The sequence below is a fragment of the Cervus elaphus genome, chromosome 5 (genome assembly GCF_910594005.1).
Source record: "Cervus elaphus chromosome 5, mCerEla1.1, whole genome shotgun sequence".
Taxonomy (NCBI): Eukaryota; Metazoa; Chordata; class Mammalia; order Artiodactyla; family Cervidae; genus Cervus; species Cervus elaphus.
This window is the reverse complement of record NC_057819.1, coordinates 27,352,294-27,380,267: the sequence shown is the minus strand read 5'-3', so window position 1 is coordinate 27,380,267 and position 27,974 is coordinate 27,352,294. Positions and strand designations below refer to the sequence as shown.

The 27,974-nt window shown below is 53.2% G+C and overlaps 1 protein-coding gene and 1 non-coding gene across 2 annotated transcripts in view; one reads left to right on the top strand and one right to left on the bottom strand.

The window, feature by feature from the left end:
* GALNT9 (polypeptide N-acetylgalactosaminyltransferase 9) overlaps positions 1-26,305 on the top strand; it is a 119,734-nt gene extending 93,429 nt beyond the window's left edge. The window contains exons 7-11 of the mRNA XM_043902160.1: positions 14,359-14,544; positions 16,461-16,598; positions 18,090-18,185; positions 24,092-24,259; positions 25,409-26,305. Coding sequence (XP_043758095.1) covers positions 14,359-14,544; positions 16,461-16,598; positions 18,090-18,185; positions 24,092-24,259; positions 25,409-25,555 — 735 coding nt within the window. The 3' untranslated portion in view covers positions 25,556-26,305. The remainder of the gene's footprint in view (positions 1-14,358; positions 14,545-16,460; positions 16,599-18,089; positions 18,186-24,091; positions 24,260-25,408) is intronic.
* TRNAE-CUC lies at positions 490-561 on the bottom strand. Its single transcript has one exon. It is a non-coding gene; the product is annotated as a tRNA-Glu (tRNA).
* Positions 26,306-27,974: the final 1,669 nt, after the last annotated feature.

The following is a 27,974-nucleotide window of genomic DNA, read 5'->3' as shown; positions in this document are numbered from 1 at the left end:
AACACTTGCAGAGTTTCTCCTTTTTAAAATAATTTTATTTATTTATTGACTGTGTTGATCTTCATTGCTGCACTGGACTTTCTCTAGTTTCAGCAAGCAGGGACTCCTCTCTAGTTGTGGTATGCAGGCTTCTCATTGTGGTGGCTTCTCTTGTTGCAGAGCACAGGCTTTAGGACTTGTGGGTTTTCAGTAGTTGCAGCACATGGGCTCAGTAGTTGTGGCTCACAGGCTCTAGAGCACAGGCTCAATAGTTGTAGTGCATGGGCTTAGTTGCTCCAAGGCTTATGGGATCTTCCCAGATAAGGGATCAAACCCATGTCCCTGCATTGGCAGGTGAATTCTTTACCACTGTGCCACCAGGGAAGCCCCACTCGCAGAGCTTCTGATTCAGCAGGTCTTAAGTCCAACCTGAGAATCTGCATTTCTAAGGAGTGCGGGGTGATGCTGATGCTTGTGGTTCAAGGACCACACTTTTTTTTTTTGGCTGCCTTCCCCAACCAGGGATTGAACCTGGGCCCTGGCAGTGAGAATGCTAAGTCATAACCACTGGACCACCAGGGAATTCCTCCAGGATCACACTTTGAAAACCACTTGTTTAGAAGGAAAGAAACTAGTTTTTTCTTTTCTTTTGTTTGAGATGTTCAAAGTGTTCAGTGAAACAAGTGGGAGGAATTTGGAATGAAAACTCAGCTCAAAAGTTTATGTGCATCTGGCATAAGAACAGAACACTGAAACAGCTGTTTTTTATAGCATATTTGTGTGTGTATATATACGGCCTGAGATAGTCCAGGAAGAGATGTTTTCTTGTCAAAAATTTACGAATTGAGCCCAACTGAGTCCAGGGAGCTGCAACTTGCTTTTCCAAAGCTAAATCCAGTCAAATTCTGCCCCTGGAGATGAATCGGTCCTGCAGCGTGAGTAGTTTGTGTGACAAGAGGGAGGCATTTCCTTGGCTGCACTCTAGGAATTATTTCCTGAAATAATTGGGCCTGGGCAGAGTGTGCGTGGAGGCGGGGCAGCGGGCAGTTGAACAGATTGTAAATCATTTTAAAAAATTAGGTTCAGATGTGAAATCTCTGAAAAAAATCATGCACACGTTTTTTTCCAGAGTGGATCTGAAGCCCAGTTTTTTTTGTTAAAGGGAGGAATTCTGTACTGCCAAAAGGAAGACGATGGCTGGTACCTTTTGGGTGTGTACCAGGTGAGACAGTGTGAGGCAGGATATCTAGGTTCCTTTTAGCCTCAGCCTATGTTATAGCCAAACTTTTCCCTAGAGGTCTGGGCTAGGAACACTGAACTTGCTTTGCCTCTCAATTTGTTCTTAATACACCTTTGCACAGTGCCTAGAGTCATGTTGATTTAAGAACGAATACAGATGAATGCATGAATGAATATATGGATGGATGGATGAGTGGGTGAGTGGATGGATAGACAGATGGATGGATGGATGGTTCGACGGATGGCTAGATGGATGCATAGATGAGTGGATGGTGGCTAGGCGTTCAATAAGTGGTGGATGGGTAGATGAATGGGTTTATTAATGAGTAAATGGGTGGATGGATGGACAGTTTGATTGGTTTTGGATCCATGGATTTTACAAAGGCAAAAAAAGAGAGAGAGAGAAAGAAGCTAATGTGAGTAGATGTTGACCATAGCTTGCCAGGCAAAGTCCCATCCGCAGTATTTTCATGGTGAAAATCAACTATTATCATGCTTAGTGGATTCCAACATCCAGAAGGAAACATACACAGTTCATCATATGTAAACCTTGGAATCAAAAATAAACTAAATTAGGCCCAAGTTTTCCTCACCATGTATAAGCGCAGGCTACTCTGAGGAAGACAAGCTGAGAAACCCAGGAAGACGCTCCTCATAGCTGGCCTGGACAAAGCCAGCTTTAACCTCAGAACAACACTCAGTAAAGCTTCAGTTTCCACCCCTCGGGCTCTCTCCGGCCCTGCCAATGAGTTCCCTGCTCTTAGGTCCAAAAGGAAAGCATTTCCCCCACAGACTGTGGAGCCGCTTCCCAGAGTGATGACAAGGGCGCATGGCTCTCAGGAGGGAGATGGCCAGTGACGGCCCGGGACACATCGGAGGGAAGCCAGGAGCCCGTGCTACAGGCCTGGGGACCCACCGACATCTGCCAGGAGCCTCGCTCTGCCAGAGAACATGCCGCTCAGGGCCGCAGGGTGGGACGGTGACAAGACGCCAGGCGGGCTCCCACACCCCACCTCTGGCTGCCCCACCCTGCCTGTCACCCTGCTGCGGTGCCTCTGGTGTGGATCCAAGCAATAAACAGGCCACGCGGACAAGCCCTCCCGGGAGGAGCCTGGAAACGCCGGCCCCGCCCCCGCTCCGGCACAGCTGCCACCTCGGAAGAGATGCGCGGAGGTGGGCCTCCAGGGGCTTCTCATTTGCTCCTCCAGCCTTCACTCAGCGGCTGCCCCTTCTTTCCCACCCGGCCGAGCGCGGCTGAAGCGACTTAGCAGCAGCAGCAGCAGCAGAGCACTCCAGCCGGATGGTCCCGCTCCCTTTTGTTTCTCTCCCGTCTCTTTCCTCCTCTCCCCGTAACCTCCCCCCTCCTTATCCCCTCCCCTTTCTCTCTTCCTCCCCCCTCCCTTCCCCCGTCTCCTCTATCCCCCCTCCCCAATCTCCTCTATCCTCCCCCCTTCCTTTCCTCCCTCCCCCTCTCCTCTGCCGGCTGCAGGGCCGCATAGCCCCGCCTCCCTTCCCCGGAGCCTGGCACCGCCCAGCCCTGTTGGGTGTGGTTTCCCCCACCACCGCCCCTCGGCTCCCGGGATGGGGCGCTGGGGCGAGGCGGCTGCGTGCTCCCCGGCTTCAGTCTGAACCCTGAGTCCTCCAACGCCACCTTCCACACCCGCTCTCCCTCTCCATCCACAGACACCGGGAGGGCGCGGAGTCGCAGGGAGGTGCCCCTCGTTCGGTCCGAGTGGCTGCTTGAAGAAGCGCGCCCTACCCCAGTTCAGTTCAGTTCAGTCGCTCAGTCGCTCTTTGCGACCCCGTGAACCGCAGCACGCCAGGCCTCCCTGTCCATCACCAACTCCCGGAGTCCACTCAAACCCATGTCCATTGAGTCGGTGCTGCCATCCAACCATCTCATCCTCTGTCCTCCCCTTCTCCTCCTGCCCTCAATCTTTCCCAGCATCAGGGTCTTTTCCAATGAGTCAGCTCTTCGCATCAGGTGGCCAAAGTATTGGAGTTTCAGCTTCAGCATCAGTCCTTCCAATGAACACCCAGGACTGATCTCCTTTAGGATGGACTGGTTGGATCTCCTTGCAGTCCAAGGGACTCTCAAGAGTCTTCTCCAACACCACACTTCAAAAGCATCAATTCTTCGGTGCTCAGCTTTCTTTATAGTCCAACTCTCACATCCATACATGACTACTGGAAAAACCATAGCCTTGACTAGATGGACCTTTGTTGGCGAAGTAATGTCTCTGCTTTTTAATATGCCGTCTAGGTTGGTCATAACTTTCCTTCCAAGGAGTAAGCGTCTTTTAATTTCATGGCTGAATCACCATCTGCAGTGATTTTGGAGCCCAGAAAAATAAAGTCAGCCACTGTTTCCACTGTTTCCCCATCTATTTCCCATGAAGTGGTGGGACCAGATGCCATGATCTTAGTTTTCTGAATGTTGAGCTTTAAGCCAACTTTTTCACTCTCCTCTTTCACTTTCATCAGGAGGCGCTTCACTTTCTGCCATAAGGGTGGTGTCATCTGCATATCTGAGGTTATTGATATTTCTCCCAGCAATCTTGATTCCAGCTTTGCTTCCTCCAACCCAGCGTTTCTCATGATGTACTCTGCATATACGTTAAATAAACAGGGTGACAATATACAGCCTTGACATACTCCTTTTCCTATTTGGAACCAGTCTGTTGTTCCATGTCCAGTTCTAACTGTTGCTTCCTGACCTGCATACAGGTTTCTCAAGAGGCAGGTCAGGTGGTCTGGTATGCCCATCTCTTTCAGAATTTTTCACAGTTTATTGTGATCCACACAGTCAAAGGCTTTGGCATAGTCAATAAAGCAGAAATAGATGTTTTTCTGGAACTCTCTTGCTTTTTCGATGATCCAGTGGATGTTGGCAATTTGACCTCTGATTCCTCTGCCTTTTCTAAAACCAGCTTGAACATCTGGAAGTTCACAGTTCACGTATTGCTTAAGCCTGGCTTGGAGAATTTTAAGCACTACTTTACTAGTGTGTGAGATGAGTGCAGTTGTGCGGTAGTTAGAGCATTCTTTGTCATTGCCTTTCTTTGGGATTGGAATGAAAACTGACCTTTTCCAGTCCTGTGGCCACTGCTGAGTTTTCCAAATTTTCTAGCATATTGAGTGCAGCACTTTCACAGCATCATCTTTCAGGATTTGAAATAGCTCAACTGGAATTCCATCACCTCCACTAGCTTTGTCCATAGTGATGCTTCCTAAGGCCCACTTGACTTCACATTCCAGGATGTCTGGCTCTAGGTGAGTGATCACACCTTCGTGATTATCTGGGTCATGAGATCTTTTTTGTACAGTTCTTTTTTGTATTCTTGCCACCTCTTCTTAATATCTTCTGCTTCTGTTAGGGTCATACCATTTCTGTGCTTTATTGAGCCCATCTTTGCATGAAATGTTCCCTTGGTATTTCTAATTTTCTTGAAGAGATCTCTAGTCTTTCCCATTCTGTTGTTTTCCTCTATTTCTTTGCATTGATCACTGAGGAAGGCTTTCTTATCTCTCCTTGCTATTCTTTGGAACTCTGCATTCAAATGGGTATATCTTTCCTTTGCTCCTTTGCTTTTCACTTCCCTTCTTTTCACAGCTATTTGTAAGGCCTCCTCAGACAGCCATTTTGCCATTTTGAATTTCTTTTTCTTGGGGATCGTCTTGATTCCTGTCTCCTGTACAATGTCATGAACCTCCATCCATAGTTCATCAGGCACTCTGTCTATCAGATATAGTCCCTTAAATCTATTTCTCACTTCCACTGTATAGTCATAAGGGATTTGATTTAGGTCATACCTGAATGGTCTAGTGGTTTTCTCCACTTTCTTAAATTTCAGTCTGTATTTGGCAATAAGGAGTTCATGATATGAGCCACAGTCAACTCCTCGTCTTGTTTTTACTGACTGTATAGAGCTTCTCCATCTTTGGCTGCAAAGAATATAATCAGTCTGATTTTGGCATCGATCATCGGGTGATATCCATGTGTAGAGCCTTCTCTTGTGTTGTTGGAAAAGGGTGTTTGCTATGACCAATGCATTCTCTTGGCAGAACTCTATTAGCCTTTGCCCTGCTTTGTTCTGTACTCCAAGGCCAAATTTGCCGGTTACTCCAGGTGTTTCTTGACTTCCTACTTTTGCATTCCAGTCCCCGATAATGAAAAGGACATCTTTTTTGGGTGTTAGTTCTAGAAGGTCTTGCAGGTCTTCATAGAACCATTCAACTTCAGCTTCTTCAGTGTTACTGGTCAGGGCATAGACTTGGATTACCGTGATATTGAATGGTTTGCCTTGGAAATGAACAGAGATCATTCTGTCACTTTTGAGATTGTATCCAAGTATTGCATTTTGGACTCTTTTGTTGACTATGATGGCTACTCCATTTCTTCTAAGGGATTCCTGCCCATAGTAGTAGATAAAATGGTCATCTGAGTTAAATTCACCCATTCCAGTCCATCTTAGTTCACTGATTCCTAGAATGTCGATGTTCACTCTTACCATCTCCTGTTTGACCACTTCCAATTTGCCTTGATTCATGGACCTAACATTCCAGGTTCCTATGCAATATTGCTCTTTATAGCATTGAACCCTGCTTTTATCACCAGTCATATTCACAACTGGGTGTTGTTTTTGCTTTGGCTCTATCCCTTCATTCTTTCTGGAGTTATTTCTCCACTGATCTCCAGTAGCATATTGGGCACCTACTAACCTAGGGAGTTCATCTTTCAGTGTCCTATCTTTTCGCCTTTTCATACTGTTCATGGGGTTCTCAAGGCAAGAATACTGAAGTGGTTTGCCATTCCCTTCTCCAGTGGACCACATTCTGTCACACCCCCCCCAAAAAAACCCCAAACTTCTGTGCACACAGACAGCAACCAGATGTGCACTCTTGCCCGGATCCAGTGAAATCCAGTTGCTGATTAAAGTGATCAGTCAATCCTGATACTGAAAAGGGTCATTCTCATCATCCTCGGGTCTTGGGCCTCAGAGACTAAATGGCCAGCTGGGGCCATCGGGGTGAACTGGGCTGTGTCACCCTCTGTGTGACCCCTCAGAGACCCCAGAGGACCTGAGCTCCCTGGGAAACGGGGGAGGATGTCTCTGGTGGATGAACTTGTGAAACAGCATCACCAGGAGGGTAGGGCCACACTCAGAAAACCCTTCCCACCTGGACTCAGAGCAGAGTCCTGGGGTAGGCCGTGGCTCAGATGCCAGCTAGAAGTCATCTCCAGGCACATAATTTCATAATTGATGCCGCCTGCAGGAGGGTGATACAGCTGCAGCTTGGGATGCGAAGCACTGTTTGTGTCACCGAAAGCCTCCCAAGTGTCACCTGCAGATCATTTGAGAAAGACGAGGGTCCTGAGCAGGTCACTGGTGAAACTGATGACTTCTGTCCAAGTGGCTGGGGAGGGGCCACTGTGTCTGGGGTCTGCACCTCCATGAGCCAGCGTTTCTGTATAGTTTCCTCCAAGTGGGCTTCAAACAGACTGGACCAGAGAGAGGTCATGAGGACGCTGGGACCAGCAGAAAGCTCTCAGAGGCCCTCACGTGAAAGTTGGCAGCTTCTGAACTCTCAAAGCAGGATATTCCAAGTTTGCCCAGCAGCTAAAATCCTCCTCCAACGCAGTCATAGGATAATAATAGGAATGGGCCTGCATGGAGTGAGGTGTACCCTGCTCTGCAAGATGAAATCTAAGAGGGAATTGGGGTCTAAGACCCCTTGTCACCTGCTGTCCCAGCCCCTAGGTGGCTGCCATCCCTGGCCAGCTGTTTCATTATTCACTTATGGAGAGGCCAGCGGGTCTGGAGATGATGGCCACTGACAGGAGGGGTTTACTGCCAGCTCCCAGGAGGAGGGGCCACGGGGAGGTCAGGAGGCAGAGGGTGGGGTACACCGGCGTCAGAGCCTTTACTGGGGTTCCCAGGGAAGGCTGGGGGTGGTGGGGGAGCCCAGCAGTGGCTGGTGGCATCACTCCAGGGCTCTGGGGCCTGGGACTGGCATCACCCTGGGCAAGAGAGCCCAAAGAGGGGGTTGGAGTGGAGCTCTGGCTGGTTGGTTTGCACATGATGGGGCGCTCACGTGAACGGTTTACAGCCCCCTGGAATTGGGAACCTGGGAGAAGCAGTCCTTCCAAGTTGGCAAGGCCCCAGATGTCAAAGCATCAGAGTAAAGAGAAGGGACAAAGAATCGATACATGTATATGTATAAATGGATCCATGTGCTATACACTGGAAACTAACACAGCACTGGAGGTAAACTACACTCCAATAAAAATTAAAATTTAAAATAAAAAGACAGTTAATACACAGGCCAGCCCTCCTCTCCCCTCTTCAGCCCTGACCTTCTGCAGAGCTCCCCTCTGGCCTCTCGAGTCCATGCAGCCACACCAGCCATCTCCGAGTGAGCCAGCTGTTACAGGTCATGGACGTGCATTTGGGCATAGGCGTCAACGCCCTCTTTTCCAATGCCCTTTGGGGTAATCTTTTTGAATAATACTGAAGGGGGTGGTGTCCCCAGGTCCTCTGAAAGTGCAAGAAGCATGGACAGACATTTGGGGAGGCACTCATGGCTCAGACTGTGCCTGTGTTCCCAGACTGGTGTTTTATGGCCAGCATCTGTTTGGACAGTCATTGACCACCTGTGGGGAGATTGGATGCATAAAAAGGAGCTTGGCCATTACAGTGGCACCTCCCGCCAGGTCTCCCAAAGGCACTTCAGTTCTGATCAGGGAGGGCCAGCTGGGCCTGACTGTCCGCACTGCTGACCGGCTCCCAGACCACTCCCAGGAGTGAGGAGCTGCAGTACCCTTGGCCTCTCTCCAGCTTCCACCCTGGGGCCCCTGAGGCCTTGGGGATCAACCCTGAGTCAGAGGGGAGCAGGCGTCTGGACCTTGCCTCCTCCTCCATCCTGGGAGGCGACCGGGGCTGCGTCTGTGAAAATCAGCTGAGCCTGTTGACTGGGCCGCCAGCTCTGAAGGACCTGAGACTTGCTGGGTCTCTGCTCTGGGCCTGATGTGTCAGCACAGACCTGCCTTCTGTTCCAGTGGCCGGGACACTGGACCCTCGGACTCCACTGCTGCCAGGAGAGAGCAGAGGCCCCAGCAGGCCCCCAGGCGACCCTCCTGAGTGTCCCTGCCATGGGGCGGGGGTAGCTCCACAGAACACTGCATGTCCACAGGGCGAGCTATCCCAGCGGTAACTATGAGTTGGGTGTGTGAGCAGGTCTCACTGCAGGGCTGAACCTGCAGGCCTTGTCACTTCATCGCCTCTCTTGGGGGGTCCCAGTTGGAAACCCTGGTTGCAACAGCAGGGACACCTGTGTTCAGCTTTATCCAAACAGAATCGCGGGGCTCGCTCCCTCCACCTCCCAGGAGGCCCAGAGACAGCACGGCCTTCTGCCTGAGTGCAGACTCCAGTCCCCAGGGAGTCGACCATCTGATCATCAGTTCTGATGTGGTCGCCAGGGGTGAAGCCCAGACCACAGGACTTTTAGCTCCCCCAGGAGCTCCTACTATGGAGCAGATTGGGGTGCCCCTGTTTTGGCAGCACTTGCAGGCCCCCAACCCCATCCGTGTTCCCCAGCCCAGGCTCAGCGCCCTGAAGACAGACTGGCTCACAGAGAAGGGGGCTGGCAAGGGGCCGCGTGCCACGCTCTTGGCTGCAGGGAGGCTGTGCGGTTAAGGAAATGAACTCAGAGTCCAGAGAAACGTCTCCATAAAAATGATGTATAGACCCATAGCCTCCCACCGCCACATGGATGAACGCCAAGGCCAAGCGGCCGGCACTGTTTTCCTTTTCCACTCAACTGCGGGAAGCACTGGCTTTTTGATAGCAGGTCTCTCCAAGAATGTTGTTGTGATCATTGTGGTGCAGGAGGAAGATGGACAAGAAACCACGAGAAATGGCAACTTGATTCATGATGAGCACCCTTAGAGGGAAGGCACCAGACGCTGTCACCCACCCTGCCGTCCCCAGGCCACACTCAGCCCAGTCACCAGGGCACCATCCCAGCCCCTTGGCTTCTACTGGGGCACAGGTCAGGCTTGTGCTGGGGCTGGAGGATAAATAAGCTTTCATTGGCATCCCTGCTGGCAGACCATTATTTCCAGACTTTTTAAGGAGAAGGGCTTATGTGTGAAAGCTGCAGCTCTGGAATTCCAGCCCTGAGGCTCCAGGAGCTGAGGAGACCTGCTGACTGAGGGACAGGGGTCCCTGCAGGCAGGGGGGTCCCTCGGGTGGGGTGGGCAGGTGCCCTGAGCCTCCCCTCAAGCTGCTGCTTGCAGGTCTGGCCCCTGGCCCTCTGCCTCATGTCTGCTATTCTGTTTGGGTGGCAGTTAACCACCTTGGTTGAGATATTAATAATTAACGGTTGTGACACAGAGTGGGTGTGACCAGAACACTTAGATCGTGTGGATCAGCCCCGTGACGCTGTCCACAGCCCCGGGTGAAGAGCAACTTCAGGGGCTTCGTGCAACAGTTCTGAGTCCCTGCCCTACCACGAACTAGCTATGTGACGCTGGATGTACTTCTTAACACCTCTGAGCCTCAGTTCTCATTTTCATCTGCACTGAAGACAGGTTAATCCCCCACCCATCCCACGTGGCATTGTTGCGGTTTCTCTTCACCTCACTGTTCTCTCCTGGTCCAGCTTTATCAGCTGGGAACACAGCAATGGAAAACCCCACTGACGAGGCTTATGTTGTAGTGGGCAGACAGACAAAATGAAATCAGCAGGCCAATGGTGTCCCATGTGAGAAGGGGACAGAAGTCACAGAGGTAAATAAAGCTGGTCAGGGGAATGAGGCCAGAGAGGCTGCAGCTTTAAATGGGGTGCTCAGGGGGGAATTGCGGAGGAGGTGACATCTGAGGAGTTGAGGCTGGAGAGGCAGCCAGGCAGGCCGAGATCCGGGGAGGGGGGAGGGCGTTCCTGATGGAGGCAGCAGCCAGTGCAGAGGCCGTGGCAGATTGTGGGGCGGGGTCTGAGATGAGCAGAGGGAGAGCAGGGGTGAGGGGTGGTGAGTCCTGGGAGGGTCAGAGGACTGGATGGCTGGACATGGGTTTTGAAGAACCTCTAGCCTGAGGTGGAGACTGGGCAGGGATGATGGACAGCAGGGAGGCCCCTCAGAAAACATCCGGTGAAGGTGGCCACAGAAGATGGACAGATGCTTGCCCTGCAGGTCTGCAGAGCTTCTTTTGTTTGTTTCCATGTTTGGCCTCCGGGAAGGTTCCTGGCTCACCAAGTGTCTACCTGCATTCCCAGGCTGGCGGGCAGCTGGGCCTCTTGCTGGAATTTGATAGAGATGTGTGAATCAAAGTCACGGCCGGGCTTCCCGGGTAGCTCAGCTGGTAAAGAATCCAGCTGCAATGCAGGAGACCCCGGTTCAATTCCTAGGTCCTGAAGTTTTCCTGGAGAAGGGATAGGCTACCCACTCCAAGATTCTTGGGCTTCCCTGATGGCTCAGACAATAAAGAATCTGCCTGTAATGCAGGAGACCTGGGTTCAATCTCTGGGTTGGGAAGATCCCCTGGAGGAGGGCATGGCAACCCACTCCAGTGTTCTTGCCTGGAGAATCCCCATGGACAGAGGAGCCTGGCAGGCTACAGTCCATAGGGTCCCAAAGAGTCGGACATGACTGATTGACTAAGCATAGCACAGTGAGCCGAAGGGGTGGGAGTGGCACACGGGCCTGGCCTTTCAAAGCTTCCACAGTGCCCCCCACCTGCCCCCTGCAGCTCCCCAGGGTCAGGCCAGGATGGGCAGCAGTCCCTCCTCCAGTGATGTGGAAGCAAGACAATGCAGGCATAAACCTCAGCCAGCATCTCTGACACAGAGCACACAGGGTTCTCACCACCCAGCAAGGGAGGCAGATGCTGCCCTCTGCCCTCTGCCCTCTGCAGGGTGCAGAGCGGCGGTCCCAAGCAGCTGTGAGCTGGGCCAGGGGAGCTGGTGCTGGGCACAGGCTCAGTGAGCCACGAGGAGCAGGCAGCCTCCCTGACCCAGGATGTCTGACTTGCTCAGACATGATTTGTTATCCTGGCTGTGGGTGATGTGAGAAGGGGCCATCGACTGTCCACTGAGATTTTCCTGCCTTCTTCCTCTGTCTGGAGGCAGAGTGGGAACACAGGAGGAATAGGGCTAGGCTGTCTTCTTTGCTGAAATGGGAGCTTGGCAACTATGGTAGGTGAGTGGCAACCCCAATGATACATCCTCCAAGAATCTGTGAGGGGTCTTGAGACAGGATCCTCCTGGATTTAGGGTGTAGAGGGCTTCCTGGAGCCTGTTGGGCTACAGTCCATAGGATCTCAGAGTTGGACATGACTGAAGTGACTTAGCACCATACAGCACAACAGGGCTTTCCCAGTGGCTCAGTTGGTAAAGAATCTGTCTGCAGTGCAGGTGACCCAGGTTTGATCCCTGGGTTGGGAAGATCCCCTGGAAAAGGAAATGACAACCCACTCCAGTATTCTTGCCTGGGAAATCCCATGGACAGAGCAGCATGGTGAGCTACAGTCCATGGGGTTGCAAGAGTTGGACACGACTTAGCAACTAAACCAAACCACTGTAAATTTGACAGCTGGTGTCCTTACCAGAAAGAGGAGAGGAGAAGGCAAGACACAGACCCACAGAGAAGGAGGCCGTGTGGTGGAAGGCACGGGGCCACCAGAAGCTGATAGAGGCAGGTGGGGTCCTCCACTGGAGCCCCCGAGGGAGCAGGGCCCCTGGAGCTGTGGGGGAGTAAGTGTCTGTTGTTTAAACCTGGTCTGTGGTCCTTGTTTATGGTGGTCCCAGGAAACATGGGCGGCCTCTAACTGGTGTCAGGGTCAACTTTCCATGCCTCTCCATAGGGGCCCCTGAGGTGGGCTCTGGATGCTTAGGCTGGAGCCCCGATGCGTCACAGCCACTCTTCACAGTCGCTGTGAGGGAGAAATAGGCTTTGAGGAAGCTGGTGCCACTTAAACTGGGCATAAGGAAGAATTTCTAGGCTGAAGAAGGCCAAACAAGAGGCCAGAGGAACCCACAGAGTGAAATCCATGCTCAAGGCTGAGAGACACCCTATTGTACTTGTCATCAAGACTTTAGCTTAAAGCACCCATGCCTGCCAAGTTATGGTGAAGGTTTGTCCCAAGAAAGCAATTTTAATGTAGATTGCAGCATTGTTTTGAATAGTGAAGGAACTATTGAAAAAGGAAGGAGGAAGATTTAAATGTCTAATAACTGGGCAACAGGAAGTGAATTAAAACCCATCTTCACTGTGATCAGAAACAACAACTCTTAGGTCTTTGGCTGACTGGACAAATGTTTGTGAGTTGATGTTACATTTCAACTATAAAAGATGACAGTTTCCAGGAGACAGTGTCTGTGTGTGGGAGGTGTGGGCAGCACAACATAGACATTAAGAGGTTCTGGATCAATCAGGCCTGGTCATATCCCGTGATCTTGTGTGACTGGCTTAACCTCTCTGACCCTCAGTATCTTCTTCTGTACAGTGGGGAGAATGTTGCCCATGGTACCCGTCCTTCCTGGGTAATGGTGGGGGTGAGTGAGATGAAGTGAGTAAGGTGCTGAGCACGTGCCTGGCACCTCCAAAATGTCTAAATTAGAAGAGGCCTAGGGGTAACAATCTGATTGAAGAGAGCTTGGGCCAAGTTGTTCAGACTGATTTGTTCATGGTGACATCAACCTAGTGGATGGTACTAGCATTTTTCAGTGGGATGGGGTGGGATGTGATATGGTAGGATAATAGTCTGGGTTCTCCAGAGACAAGGACTTGGCCCACACAGTGATGGAGGCTGAGAGGCACAAGACCCAGAGCTGGCAAGCTGGAGGCCCAGGAGAGCCAAGGGTATGTTTCCAACTCAAGGCTGAAGGCAGGAGAAGACCAGCATCCCAGCTTGATGACCGTTAGGCAGAGAAAAATAATTGTGCCTCTCTCAGCCTTTTTGTACACTCAGGCCTTCAACTGATTGGTTGGGACCCACCCACACTGAGGAGGGCAATCTGCTTTACTCAGCCCACCCACCTAAGTGTTCATCTCACCTGGAGACATGCTCCTGGACACACCCAAAGTAATGTTGAACCAAATATCCGGGCACCCCACAGCACATAAAGTTAACCATCACACGGGAGCGGGGTTTGGGGGAGAATGGATCCCTGTATCGGAAATGGATCCCTGGGCTGGGGTCGAACCCATGTCCCTTACCTCTCCTACATTGGCATGTGGGTTCTTTACCATTAGGGCCCCCTGGGAAGCCCCAGTACTGTATATATATATGGCTGAGTCCCTTTGCGGTTCACCGGAAACTATCACAACATTGTTAATCATCTGTACCCCAATACAAAATAAAAAATTCCAAAAAAAATTAACCATCACAGGCAGGATGGGATAGAATGGAATAGACTAATACAGCCCATGTCTAGTAAGGCTGAGTTTTGTTGAGGTGAAGCAGTGCAAGAAGTAAGCAGGCATAAAAGGAGATCATGATGCAGGTTGCATCAGTGAGGGACTTTAGGGAACCCTATTTGCAGAGGAAGCAGTTGTTTCCTTAGACTTTTCTTTAGACTGAGATTGTGTCTGGGGTGCTTGAAGCCATGTTTGCGTAGCAAGTGCACCCTTGGATTGAAGTTATCTGGAGTGGTTTGGGTGGCGTTTGCACAGGAAGCTGCTCTTTTAAAATTAGACTGTAGGTTGGTTGTTCCAGCTCAGAGGTGGTGGAGGCAGCTGCTGGTGGGAGGTAAGCCTCTCGGGCCAGACTCCGGGCCCGGAGCAAATGCTGAGTGGGGGCGGGGGCCACAGGATAGGGATAATAATGAAGTGTCAGGGTGTCAGGAAAAATCCTTCCATTGTTTAGATCAAGGAATGTGCAAAAGAAATGAGATTTGGTGGGAAATCCAGAAGGAGAGGCCTGCGCCCAGGCTTTGGTGAACTTAGCCCAAGGCCTTAGCTTCTGGTTGGCCTCTTCCCCTGGAATAGCCCAGGTGGCCAGGCCTCCTCACGCTTGGGAGGGAAGACCTGTCCTGGGGACCGTGGGCAGGGGAGGCAGGGAGGGAGGGCTGGTGGCCTCGGCCCCCGGTGGCTGTCGGGAGGGGCGGGGCCACTACCCAGGGCCCTCGGGTGCCCCGCAGGTGTGGCAGTGCGGCGGCAGCATGGAGGTGCTGCCCTGCTCCCGTGTGGCCCACATCGAGCGCACCAAGAAGCCCTACAACAATGACATCGACTACTACGCCAAGCGCAATGCCCTGCGAGCGGCCGAGGTGTGGATGGATGGCTTCAAGTCCCACGTGTACATGGCCTGGAATATCCCCATGACCGTAAGCTGGCCAAGCTGGGCGGGGAGGGGCCGGGGATGGGGGCAACACATGGGGACAGCCTCAGAGTCATCCAAGGGCGCAGCCCATCCACGCAGTGTGGGGCCTCCTGGACAGCTCCATCTCAGAAACATCATTTCCTTCAGCAAGGAGAGCCTGTTTCCAACAGCTGTGACACTCGTTGGCAGACCCCTCCACCACCACAAGAGCTCCTTCACTAGAAGTTACGAGCCCCTGAGAGGCTGCAGAGGTGGCACTGAGGAGAGAGCTCCCCCAGGGTGACCACAGCCCCTCCTGGGACACACAAGCATCCCCCTCGCCCTGCGGAAGCCTCTCATGTCAGTTCTGCAGGAGTCCACAGTGATATGATGACCCCATGCCTTGCACACAAGAGTGTGCCCAGCTGATGAGTAGCAGAGTAGGCATGTAACTCGGTCCTCCACAGGACCCTGTCACGAGGGTCTCAGGGCCTGGGGATGGCGGCTTGTCTCATGTGTGGTGTCTGCAGCCGGATCTACCCACCCTGCGGGGAGTGGAGGCAGGAGGCCCACGCCAGGGGTCTGCATGCTGCTGCTGGCCAGAAGCAGGAACTGGGTGTGAGCCAGAGGGTCCTAACCAGTGCCTGGGGGGCAGGGCAGCCTGAGAAGGGGGCTTGGGCATACATGTGTGTGTGCATCATGTGCATGCATGTATATACATGGGCGTGTGTGTGCTGAGGACAGGCTCTCCTTGTCCCCCAAGCCCCCAACTGATTCTGCAGTCCAACTGCAGACCCAGGCTTCACACACAGCTGCTTCCTTGGACACAGGAGGATTTGAGTCTCTGGGGGTAGACTTGTCCTGGGAACAGTTTTTTTTTTTTTTTCACATCCACCCACAGAAAGAGCTGGATCTTCTTTTAGGATCCACACACACATATAGGCTCACATGTGTATGTGTGGATTTTTAGCTGTCAAAAGATAGAGCTTCGTATGTATAACAAAAAAGTTAAGAAGCAACAATTATCTTCATTATGTGCAAAATGTCCTGGTATTTTAAACAGCTTCACTGGAATCTTCTGAATTGAGTCAGATCATAGCCCAGCATCTGGTGATATCTCCCAGGGCCGCTCGCACCCAAGTCCAGCCAGAGTGTGCCCTTCTCTCCATGCCTGAGGGCAGTCCTTAGCTGGCATCAACGCCTCTGGGACCTGGGCTTAGGGAGGGGGCTTCCTCCGACCCATCCACATCCTCCACCTTTCACTGAACGCCAGGGCCTCCGGGACCACCCTGAGCTTCAGTGTTTGGCTACAAGGACTCAGAACTCAGGAGAGCTGTCACTTGGGGATTGGGGTTTGTTATGATGAAAGAACAGACAGTGCTGAATTCTCCCAGCAGCAGGGCATGTAGGGTGTCACCAACCAGGGAAGGTCACCTGAGTCTCAGTGTCTGGAGTTTATGGGGCTCATGTGCACGTGGCTGATCTCCGTGTGCCCAGACTTGGTCTCAGGTCCCTGCAGAGGTCAAGCTAATGCCCACAGTAACCCCCATAAATCATCCTGTAACACAGACCTCCTGGCCCAGCCCCAGTAAACAGGAGTACTCAGGATGTTCTAAGTTACCTCCCAGGTGAGTGTGCAGGGCATGACAAGCAAGCCAGGCCCACACACGCCGCCAGTGGCCGACTGAAGGCCAGGCTGGTCTCCAGCGGGACCTTCTGCAAACAGGCCAGAGACACCAGGCCTTTGCCATCAGCCCTGCTGCCCTGGACCTTGCAGGGTCCTGGGAGGACAGGAGGGTCCCAGACAAGGAAGCCTGAGGGCAGGGACACTCCTGGAGGGGTGCCTGTGGGTCCCTCAGCTCCCCCACCCTGGGTAGTGGCCTGGGTTGTCGGGGCTCCGTACACCCCAGCGTCTGCCCTGCCTCACTTCCGGTCTCGTAGAACCCGGGCGTGGACTTCGGGGACGTGTCCGAGCGGCTGGCCCTGCGCCAGAGGCTGAAGTGCCGCAGCTTCAAGTGGTACCTGGACAACGTGTACCCGGAGATGAGGACATACAACGACACCCTCACGTACGGAGAGGTACCGCCTCCACGGATGGCTGGCACCCCGCACCCCGCCTCCCAGCTCCCTGGCCTGTCCCTGTGTGAACGTCCATGGACAGCAGCCGGCAGAGCGCACAGGCACACTCACACGCCAGTGTAAGAGCTGCTTGGACACACATGCATGCCTGCCACCGCGGATCACAAAGTAGATTTGGAGACACGTGTGTGTGTGTACATGTGCCGCATACATGTGTTTATACGTGCCCACATGCACATGCGTGGATCCATGCAAATGCATATACATGTGTGAGTCTGCAGGCTTCCCTGGTAGCTCAGCTGGTAAAGAATTCACCTGCAATGCAGGAGACCCTAGTGTGATTCCTGGGTTGGGAAAATTCCCTGGAGAAGAGATAGGCTACCCATACCAATATTCCTGGGCTTCCCTGGTGACTCAGATGGTAAAGAATCTGTCCACAATGTGGGAGATCTGGGTTCGATCCCTGGGTTGGGAAGATCCCCTGGAGGAAGATTTGGCAACCCACTCCAGTATTCTTGCCTGGAGAACCCCCATGGACAGAGGAGCCTGGTGGACTATAGTCCATGGGGTCGCAAAGAGTCGGACATGACTGAGCGACTAAGCAAGCACACATGTGTAAGTGTACACAGACACAAAAGTACACATTTGCACACAGTTTTGCTCACATACATGCACACAAAAAGCTACCCCATACATTTTCCCCTCTGTACACTGACCCCATCCATCGAATGCCCGGCGCATTACAAATGCTTGTTGCTGAGACAAAATAACATGTGAACATGAGCACACACGTGCAAAGGCCTGTAGGTGGAGGTGGTCACATGCACCACCTTGCTCGTGTGCCACCAGTGCCTGCATGTTGAGAGCATGATGGAAGGACTCAGAGACACACCAGGAGAGGCACCAGCTGTGGGAAGACCCTCCTGTCTGCCCCAGCCCCCACACGCATGGCCATACCCACCTCTCCTTAAAGCCAGGAAGAGCACTGTGTCCTTGCTCTGGTCTGTGCTGGGGGACAGGCCTCCTCTCCCCTGTCTGTCACCCCAGCAGGGCCCGGCTTGCTGTCAGGGTGGAGTCAGGGTTGGGCAGAGTGGGAGCTGCAGGAATCCCGAGGCTCAGAGCTGCACACAGGTATCTCTTGCATCTATCAGCCACACAAGCCTCTAGGCAGGCCCAGAAGGGGACCATGGGAATAGCAACAACCCCCACCCAACCCCACCGCTATTAACAGGAGGAGCTGCAGTCATACAGCCAAAGGCCTGAACTCGGGGAGGCCATTCACAGGAGCCAGCTAGTCTTCCTCAGCCAGCCCACTGGCCAGAGCGCCATCCTCCCCTCCCCCTCCCCTTCCTTTCCCCTCTCATCCTGGGAGGACTACCCCTTCCTGAGACCGCTGGCCCTGGGCAAGGTACAGGTGAGTAAAGCCCTTCTAGCTTGCTTTGGCCTTAGGGGTCCTTGTGATGGGGCTTCTCCTTTGGCTTCTGTTCGTAGGTGAGAAACAGCAAAGCCAGCGGCTACTGCTTAGACCAAGGAGCAGAGGACGATGACCGCGCCATCCTGTATCCCTGCCACGGGATGTCCTCCCAGGTAGGGAGGATGGTGATGTCTCTCAGGGACCACAGCCCAGACCACAGCCAGAGGTGGCACCCAGGGAGCGGGGTCAGGCTGGCTGGGGCGTCCTGACGCCACAGTGGCTGAGTTCAGGCCCCAGATAAATTAAGAGCAAGAGCTTTGGTGCCAAACGGACCTTGGGCAAATCACCTAACATCTGTGCCTCAGTATCCCCATCCATCAGATGGGATGATCATGGTACCTACTTCTCAGGCTGCTGTGTGGACTGAAGTGGAAGATGAGGGTGGCCACAGGGTAGACAAAACCCAGGCAGTATCACATCAACCACCAGTTCTTATCGCTGAACACCTGCCAAACCATGCTGCAGCTCAGAGTCACCTGGAGGGCTTTAAAAACATCCATGCCAGTGTCCAGAACCCAGGCCAGTGAAGTTGGTGGGTGCAGGTATGCAGACTCCAGGCTGGTGGAATCAGTGGATTCAGGGGTATAGGACAGCTTGTAGGAGAAATGCTTTTTCTCAATGGGTGTTGTGTCTTCTTTAAAATTAACCCCCAAAATGACACTTGGCCCCTCCAAGCTCTCTGAATCTGTGCTCTAGGACATCCATGGATGCTGACATGTCCACACAGCTGCCCAGGGGTGCGTTGTGGATGGGAGGGACCCCTGAGCCTATAATGACAGAGCACACCTTCTCCCTCCCACCCTGCCACCTCCTCCCAGGACCCCTGATGACATCAAGATGCTAATGAGGCCTCCAGGAAGAAATCCACTTTGCTGGGCCCATCAGACATGGGAGGGGAGTCCTTTGGCCGGCATAGATCCTAAGTGAGGGGCCATGTTTTGTAGGGTGTCTTTGGACAGGCTCTGTTTGTCTGCTCCCTCGAGGGGAAGCAACACAAGGTGACAGGCAGACGTGGTCATTTCCCACTGAGCCCTGCTGTGGAGAGAAGCAGTGCAGGGCTGGCCTCGAGGTGTTTGGGGCAGGGACTCGCGTGGCTGGGTGAGGTGTGGGTGTTCCAGCGACCCCGCTCAATTCCCTGGGGAAGCCCTCTCCACACAGGGACCCTGGGGCAGCCAGCAGAAGGGGCCTCGCTGCTGCTGGAAACAGTGAAGGTGGAGGCAGGTGGACAGGGGAGGCCAGCCCACGTGGCCGAGCCCCACGGAAACATCTGATGGACCTGTGTCCATAGCCAAGCCAGACACACCCACAGTGATTTCTTCTTTGCAAACAACTTCAGTCTGTTTGGTCTCCATGGAGGCTGTTGAAATATTAAGGGGGACAAGCTATGCCCCCAAACCCTAGTCCCCAGCTGTGTTAGTGTCCTGGGGCCACCGCGATGAAGTACAGCCAACTGGGCACTTGCTTAAATGACAAATGTTCATTATTCTCTCAGCTCTGAAGACCAGAAATCTGAAATTCCGGTATGAGCAGTATTGTGCTCCCTCCTGAGGCTCTAGGGACATTCCCTTCTGCCTCTGGTGGCCCTTGGAGTTCTTTTCTTGTGGCCACTTCCCTCCAGTCTCTGCCTTCATCGGCACATGGGTTATATGGCCTGTATCTTCATCTTCCCCTTCCTTTCTCCCATGTCTCTGTCTTCTCTCCTTATCAGGACACCAGTCATGTTGGATTAGAGCCACCTTAACCCAGTATGGGGCTTCCCAGGTGGCTCAGTGGTAAAGAATCCACCTGCCAATGCAGCAGACCCAGGTTCGATCCCTGGGTCAGGAAGATCCCCTGGAGAAGGAAATGGCAACCCAGTCCAGTATTCTTGTCTGGGAAATCCCATGGACAGAGGAGCCTGATGGGATAAAATACACGGGGGTGAAAAGAGTCTGACAACACCTAGCAACTAACCCACAACAACAAGCCCAGTGTGACCTCATCTTCCCTAGAGTGCTTCGGTAATGACCATGTTTCCAAATGAGGTCATATCCACAGGTACTGGGGGGTTAGGACTTCAACATGACTTTGCAGGGGGGGTGGGCACAGTTCAGACTATGACAATTGTTCAGTCACTCAGTCGTGTGCAACTCTTCGACCCCATGGATTGCAGCATGCCAGGCATCCCTGTCCTTCACCATTTCCCACAGCTTGCTCAAACTCATGTCCAGTGAGTTGATGATACCATCCAACCATCTTGTCCTTTGTCGTCCCCTTCTCTTCCTGCCTTCAATGTTTCCCAGCATCAGGATCTTTTCTAATGAGCCAGCTCTTTGCATCAGGTGGCCAAAGTATTGGAGCTTCAGCTTCAGCATCAGTCCTTCTAATGAATATTCAGGATTGATCTCCTTTAGGATTGGTTTAATCTCCTTGTAGTCCAAAGGACTATCAAGAGTCTTCTCCAACACCACAGTTCAAAAGCATCAATCCTTCAGCACTCAGTCTTTCTTATGGTCCAACTCTCACATCCATACATGACTACTGGAAAAACCATAGCTTTGACTAGATGGACCTTTGTCAGCAAAGTAGGGTCTCTAATTTTCTTTTTGTTTCTAATATGTATTTATTTGGCTGCATCAGGTCTTAGATGAGACATGTGGGATCTAGTTCCCTGACCAGGGATCGAACCCAGGCCCCCTGCATTGGGAGCTCAGAGTCTTAGCCACTGGACCATCAGGGAAGTCCCTGTCTCTGCTTTTCAATATGCTATCTGGGTTTGTCATAGCTTTTCTTCCACGGAGCAAGTGTCCTTTAATTTCATGGCTGCAGTCACCATCTGAAGTGATTTTGGAACCCAAGAAAAAAAACAGTCTGTCACTGTTTCCATTCTTTCCCCATCTATTTGCTGTGAAGTGATGGGACTGAATGCCATGATCTTCGTTTTTTGAATGTTGAGTTTAAGCCAGCTTTTTCATTCTCCTCTTTCACTTCCATCAAGAGGCTCTTTAGTTCCTTTTTGTTTTCTGCCATAAAGGTGGTGTCATCTGCATATCTGAGGTTGTTGGTATTTCTCCTGGAAACCTTGATTCCAGCTTGTGCTTCACCCAGCCCAGCATTTTGCATGATGTACTCTGCCTATAAGTTAAATAAGCAGGATGACAATATACAGCCTCTAACAATGGCCATAAAGAAATCCAGTCTTGGACCCAAATCTTCACACCTGTAGATGGTTAGTCAACAGTCTTCAGCTAGTGGACACAGATGAATGCATGGACCCTTCATGGTAGGGCCCAGCCCTCTGTCTTCTGTCCACCGTGCTGGTTTGACCAATGTGCCTGAGAAGGACACAGGGCAAGTGCGTCCACCTCCACATAGGCACGGGACCCCTCCCGGGCTGGACTCGATAGATAGCCTCGGGGTTGTTTAGAGGACTTTCCTTTAACTTGTCAGGTTTTATTCTGATAATTTTCAAACATCCAGAAAAGTAGAAAAGTCTTAAGATGACCAACCACACACTCATGGGATCAGCAAACAGCAGCCTGCCAGTCAAAGAATGGTTTTTAGCTTTTTAAAGGTTTATGGAGGGAAAAGAAGAGAAAGGACATGTGACAGTGTCCACAGAGCACGCTTGCTTTTTCCCTGCCCTTCACAGACACGGTTTTCCACCCCTGGTCCGATGCGACGGTGTTCAGATTGGGCTGTGTTTGCATCATCTACTTTTTTCTGAGTCATTTTAAAGCACATTGCAGACATTGAATCCTTTCACCTCTGCAAACATCAGGTGCATGCTCAGTCACTCAGTTTTGTCTGATTCTTTGCAGTCCTATGGACTGTAGCCCACCAGGCTCCTCTGTCCATGAGATTTTCCAGGCCAGAATACTGGAGTGGGCTGCTAGTTCCTCCTCTAGGGGATCTTCCTGACCCAGGAATCAAATCCACGTCTCCTGTGTCTCATGCACTGAGCTACCTGGGAAGCCCCTCTTCTCTTCTGAGTCTCCTCGTTTAGCAGCTAATTACCTGCCCATTTTCACACAGTCTGTTTACTATGCTGCTTCCTGGAATAACATATTTTTCTGCTCCCCATTTTCCCTTTGACTTTATTTCTTCAGTACTTTGTTTTATTACATTGCAGGGTTTGTTTTTTGTTGTTGTTTGTTTTTGTAAGTTGCCTTCCACCCTCTGTGGACCAAGACAAGTGCCTGTGACACTTTCGTTGTCCTGGACTGGACTCTGAGCTTTTGGACTCCTGTCCGGCAACTTCAGTCACATTATACCCAGCACCATATTGAGCACACAGTAGGTGCCTAATTCTTGCCTGACTGGCAGTTTGATAAACATCACTTAACCCACTCCCTGCCAGTGCTCAATGACTGGCCCATTCACACGCAAGCCTGGATTATTGAAGTCCTCTCCCCCATCCCTTCCACTGGGACATTGTGACCCACCAGCTCTGGAGAGCCCAAGGAATCTGAGGGTGATATCCCAGAGTCGATGCTTCCTGAGGATGCATCTCTAAAAAGTATGTGGCTTCCCCACAAGCCAGCAGCGATGGCCTACAGTAGCCCATGCCCTTCTCAGCCTGGTTTGCCCCACCCCCACCCCGGCTGGGTGTCTGAGGCAGGCCGGGGAGCCGCTGGCCAGAGGCACAGGAGCGGAGACTCCTCCTTGGTGCAGTGCAGCCTTCTGACTAGACCCTCCGGCTGTCCAGTCCTCCATGGGCACAGGGATGGGCCACCATCCCTGTGCTTCACCCACCCTGCTGGCCCTCCTGCGCACTGACCATGCCCGGCTCCACTGAGTCCTTACCTGCAAGGCTGAAGCCACAGGCAGCCCACCTGGAGCTCATGCTGCAGGAGTTCACGGGCTGCAGGTCCCAGATTCAACCCTCCTCAGAGTCAGAAAGTTAACAGAGAAGGGGCATGAGCATATCCGTGATCACCTGTCCCCAGGCAAAATGACCTGAAAGGACCACTTTGCTCATAAATCTGCAGCAGGGCCCGTCATCTGCACAGCATCACCCAGGCCACCCGGCAGGCTGGCGGGGTACCCTCTGAGCTGCCGTCAGCTGGCTGCTCTGGGGTCTCTGGCCCTCCCCACGTAGCCTCCACCCCCACCCGGCCAGGCTGCCCCAGGCTCCTCACTGCAGAGCAGCCATCCCATCAGCAGGGTACAAGGAGATGCGGGAGGTGTCCTGAGTCTTGACACCTTGCCCCAGAGTCGGTGGCAGGATTTCTGCGATGTTCACACGCCCCCCTCCATCCCCCGCAGGAGTACTCGGTAGAAAATGTGGGCCCCACGCTTGACGGGGGTGTCAGCGTCGCAGGGCCAAGTGAAGGTGCAGGGAAGGTGGTGTTCTATCAGATTGTACTGGAAAACACAGCAGTGTGTTTGTGTGTGTATGTGCGCGCGCGCTCTTATCCGAAAGCAAACAGGAGAAAGGCGAGAAGCACAGTGACCCCTGTGTGCTCAGCGAGCTCTGCGTGCGGTGCCCTAGGGTCCTCACGGCAGCCCCGCCAGGCAGGCACTGGCATTATCTGCTCACAAATCAGGAAACCGAGGCACAGAGAGGTGACGTGACTTGTCCAAAGCCACACAGCCCAGGCGCAGAGGAATCTGGAGCACTGGTTTCCTCATTAGAGCACAGATGTTGCTTACCTGGTATTTGGCAAATAACGTAACCTGGGATCGTAAACTTGGGGCTGCTTCTGGTTCAGAGGGAGACGGGTGGCTGAGGCTCCGGTTCCCCGGAGGGTGGGGTCTGCGCGGAGCTCAGGGGAAGGGGTCGGAGGCGGTCCTCCTGGGGAGATTTGCAGAAGGAATAGGGCTGGGGGCTTGGGTCCACCAGATACAGCCTCCTCTGCATGCCAGGGCTAAGCGATCTCCTTGGAGGGCCAGTCCTTCCCCAGGAAGGTTGGCCCTGGTGACTGGGCTGGCCCCGCCCACAACGCCCCGCCCCGCCCACCCCCTTCAGGGCCTCAGGCCCAGCGCTGCGCACGGTCACCCTGTGCCCACGCACCCCGCTCTAATGGTCTCTCCTCAGCTGGTGCGGTACAGCGCCGAGGGCCTGCTGCAGCTGGGCCCCCTGGGCTCCACCGCCTTCCTGCCTGACTCCAAGTGCCTGGTGGATGACGGCAGGGGCCGCACGCCCGCCCTGAAGAAGTGCGAGGATGTGGCCCGGCCCGCGCAGCGGCTGTGGGACTTCACCCAGGTCAGAGGGCTGCTGGGACCCCGGGGTCTCTGGGCCAGCCCGTGGGGGAAGCTGAGGGCAGCGGGGGCCGAACTTCAAGGCCCAGGGGCGCTGGATCAGCTGTTCCCACATGAACCGCCTCCACAGACGTTAGGGGATCTGCTCGCAGTCAAGGTCAAGGAAGGGCTGGGCTGGTCCCAGCGCCCTGGCTGCCTCCTCAGGGCCTCGCTGCCCCACACTGCCGACTCCTCCAGCCTCCTGGGGGTGGGGGAAGGGTTTAGACAGAAGGGGTGGGGTCTGACTGCCCCTGCTGCTGATTGAGTGGGACCACGCTGGATTTGCCCAGAGATTTGTTGTGGACATGCATGCTAAGTTGCTTCAGTGCTATCAACTCTTTGTGACCCCATGGTCTATGTAGCCTGCCAGGCTCCCCTGTCCATGGGATTCTTCAGGCAAGAATACTGGAGTGGGTTGCCTTGCCCTCCTCCAGGGGATCTTCCCAACCCAGGGATCCAACCTGCTTCTGCTTCTCTTACATCTCTTGCATTGGCAGGCGGGTTTGTTACCACTACTGCTACCTGGGAAGCCCCAGAGATTTGTTGAGATTGACCCAACTCCTCCCAAGCAGGAGACCCTGGGACAGATGTGTGCACAGTGCTGTCTGGGGGCTCCCAGGTACAGCAGGAACGAGCTGTCACCTTGTCACGTAGAGTCAACGAGATCAGAGTCCCCAGGAGGCTGGGTTTGGGGCCAGGACAGTGAGGTCCAGAGTGCATGGGAAGGACCTGTCTGGAGGAAAGAGAACAGGATATGAGCCTGGGATCCTCAGGTTTGGGCCAGAGCCCTTGATGTTCAAAGGATCAGAGGGCCTGCAGAGGTGACCAATGGGCAGATCGGACCTGCCAGGGGTCAGGGAGGCATATTGGGGGGAATGCCCATCTCAAGGCCCCTGTAGTCCATTGTCTTGGTCATTCCTGGGACCCCAGGAGAAGGGAGGTGGCTGTTGGGAGGCAGTGTTGGAGAGCAGATGGTCAGTGGGGACAGAGGGATGGGAGACAGAGGGCTGGGGAGAGGCAGGACCCAGACCCTCAGGTGGCCTTGGCATCACCCCACTCCTGGGAAGCTCTTGGGATGGGACCCATGGGCTCGCTGGGTCTCTCTCCCTCGCAGGGCGGCCCCATTGTGAGCAGAGACACGGGCCGGTGCCTGGAGGTGGAGATGTCCAAGGATGCCAACTTCGGGCTCCGCCTGGTGGTGCAGAGGTGCTCAGGACAGAAATGGACCATCAGAAACTGGATCAAGCCAGGGCGGCACTGACCCCCAGCCTCACCCTGCCTCCTCACCCCAGTGAAGACTCCAAGGACCTGGGGCAGGTGTGGGGCCCCCCCACTCAATCCACCACTCGAACCCAGAGGGCCTTGCTCGGGCCTGCACCACCTTGGGTACTGACTTCTCCATGGCTGCTGGCGGGCCCTGTCACCTGGGACCCAGGGACCTCCCTATGCTCTGGAGGCTGATGCCGGGACCAGCCTCTCCTCCAGGAGCGCGGACCCCCCTCAGCTGGCGGCTCTGCCTGAGCGCATCAGCTGACAGCCAACTCCAGCTCCAAATCACGTGCCTTTTCTACGGTATTCCTGTCCAGCCACCCGCAGCCACTTCTGCATGTGCTGAGCCCCTGTCCATCCCCCAGGCAGAAATAGCCCCCTGTGAACTCTGAGCTCCCGATGTCTCCAGCCCTGGGTGGGGCTGCCCCTGTGAGTATCTCCACCTAAACCCTGGCTGGTGAGGGGAGCGGGACAGCAGCAGCTGCGGTGACATCAAAGACAACCCCAAGGGCAGCGCCGGGTGAGGAGGCGGCTGTGACTGCTTTGGTCCAGGAAAGAGTGATTAAACATACAGACCTGACGTCTCGTCCACAGGAGCTTGTTGGCAGTCCGGGGAGGGACCCCTGTTCTAGCTGCTAACCCAGGGCCAGGCGCCTTCTCGTGTTAGTCTAAGGCAGGGGTCAGCAAACGATAACCCAAGGCCCCTTGCCTATTTTTATAAATAAAGTTTTATTGGTACATGGCCACACCCCTCTGTTCATGTATTGTCCATGGCTTTCACATTCCAAGGCTGGAGCTGAGAAGCAGCACACCCCCCACCAGGGCTCTCCTAGGGCCTCCAAGAGGCTCTCTTGGGCAAGAGGATGCTTCACGATTGCATTTAGAACTGCAGGACACTGGGAGGGAAGCTGGACAAAAAGTTCTGGCTGTTTCTTTCCCCCATCAGGCCCAGTGCCAAGCAACAGTCCAATCCTAGCTGCTCCCTCCTTCCCAATGATGAAAGTCTTCAGCTATGCATTGGTGAGGGGCCCCAGGGCAGGCTTGGCTCACCCAGCCGTGGAAATGAACAGCAGATGAGATGCCAAGCTGCTGAAAGCCAACCAACTGTCTCCTCCCACACAGAGGGTCTCCTGGGGATGGAAGTTGTGGGCACCATCAGTAACTTCCTAGTTTCTCCCCATTTTCTTTTGTTTTTATTTACTCATTTATTTTTGGCCATGCTGGGTCTTCATTGCTACATGGGCTTTTCTCTAGTTGCAGCAAGCAAGGGTTACTCTCTAGTTGTGGTGTGCTGGCTTCTTATTGCAGTGGCTTCTCTTGTTGCAGAGCATGGGCTCTAGAAGACTTAGTTGCTCCATGATGCACGGGGCTTAGTTGCTCCACAGCCTGTGGGATCTTCCTGGACCAGGGATTGAACCTGTGTCTCCTGCATTAGCCTGCAGATTCTTTACCACTGAGTCACCGTGGAAGCCCTCCTCCCCATTCTTACAGAGTAACCTGGGAGGCAGGGTGGCAGGGGTCCCAAACAACAGGGGTTTAAGCTGGGGGGAAACTTGAAGTGTAGCCAGGTAGTCTGTCCTCCCAGAAGTGGGAGAGTGGCCCTTCCCCCTTGCCTCCTGTGTTCCCCCATCTTGCTCCCTGCCTCCCAGCACTGCCTCTTCCTAGGAGAGGAAAAGTCACTTCCACCAGTGCCAGGGATCTTATATCCTGTTGCCAGGAGGGGCGGGGTAGTTTTCCCTAAAGATGAGCTTCCGAAAGAGAGGAAAGAAGCAAAAGTGTTACTGAAGAAAACTTGGGTCCACTCACCTACACACACAGTGAAGCCAATGTACTAACCCGGGTTTGTGGTGAAGGAAAGTGCAGGCACCAAGCAAGGAGTCTGGGAAGTTCGTGCTCAAAAGACGCAAACTCCCAATGGCTTTCAGGGAAAGATTCTTAAAGATGGGGTGAGGGAGGGGGGTTGTGGGGTATGTGATCAGCTGGTGGACATTCTTCTGGTTGGTTGGTGGTGAGGTAATATAGTTAACTTCTCCTATCTAGTGGGGGTTTCAGTATCTGCAAAATAGCTCAAAGGGAACTTCTCTGGTGGTCCAGTGATTGAGTCAACCATCTAATGCAGAGAAAGAGGGTTTGATGCCTGTCTGAGGAACTAAGCCTGTGCATGACAACTACTGAGCCCCTGTGCCACAACTAGAGAAAAGATCCCACATGGTTGAGAAAACAAAACATTAAAAAAAAAAACTAAACCAGAAACAATATTGTAACAAACTGGATAAAGACTTCAAAATGAAACAGTCACTAGCCAAGGACTGGACTGCAAGAATTCAGAAGATTCCCAAGTGAAGTTACAACACGTAGCAGCCATTAGCATGCCAAATGTATTGCCTTTGCTTTAAAATAGAAAACATCAC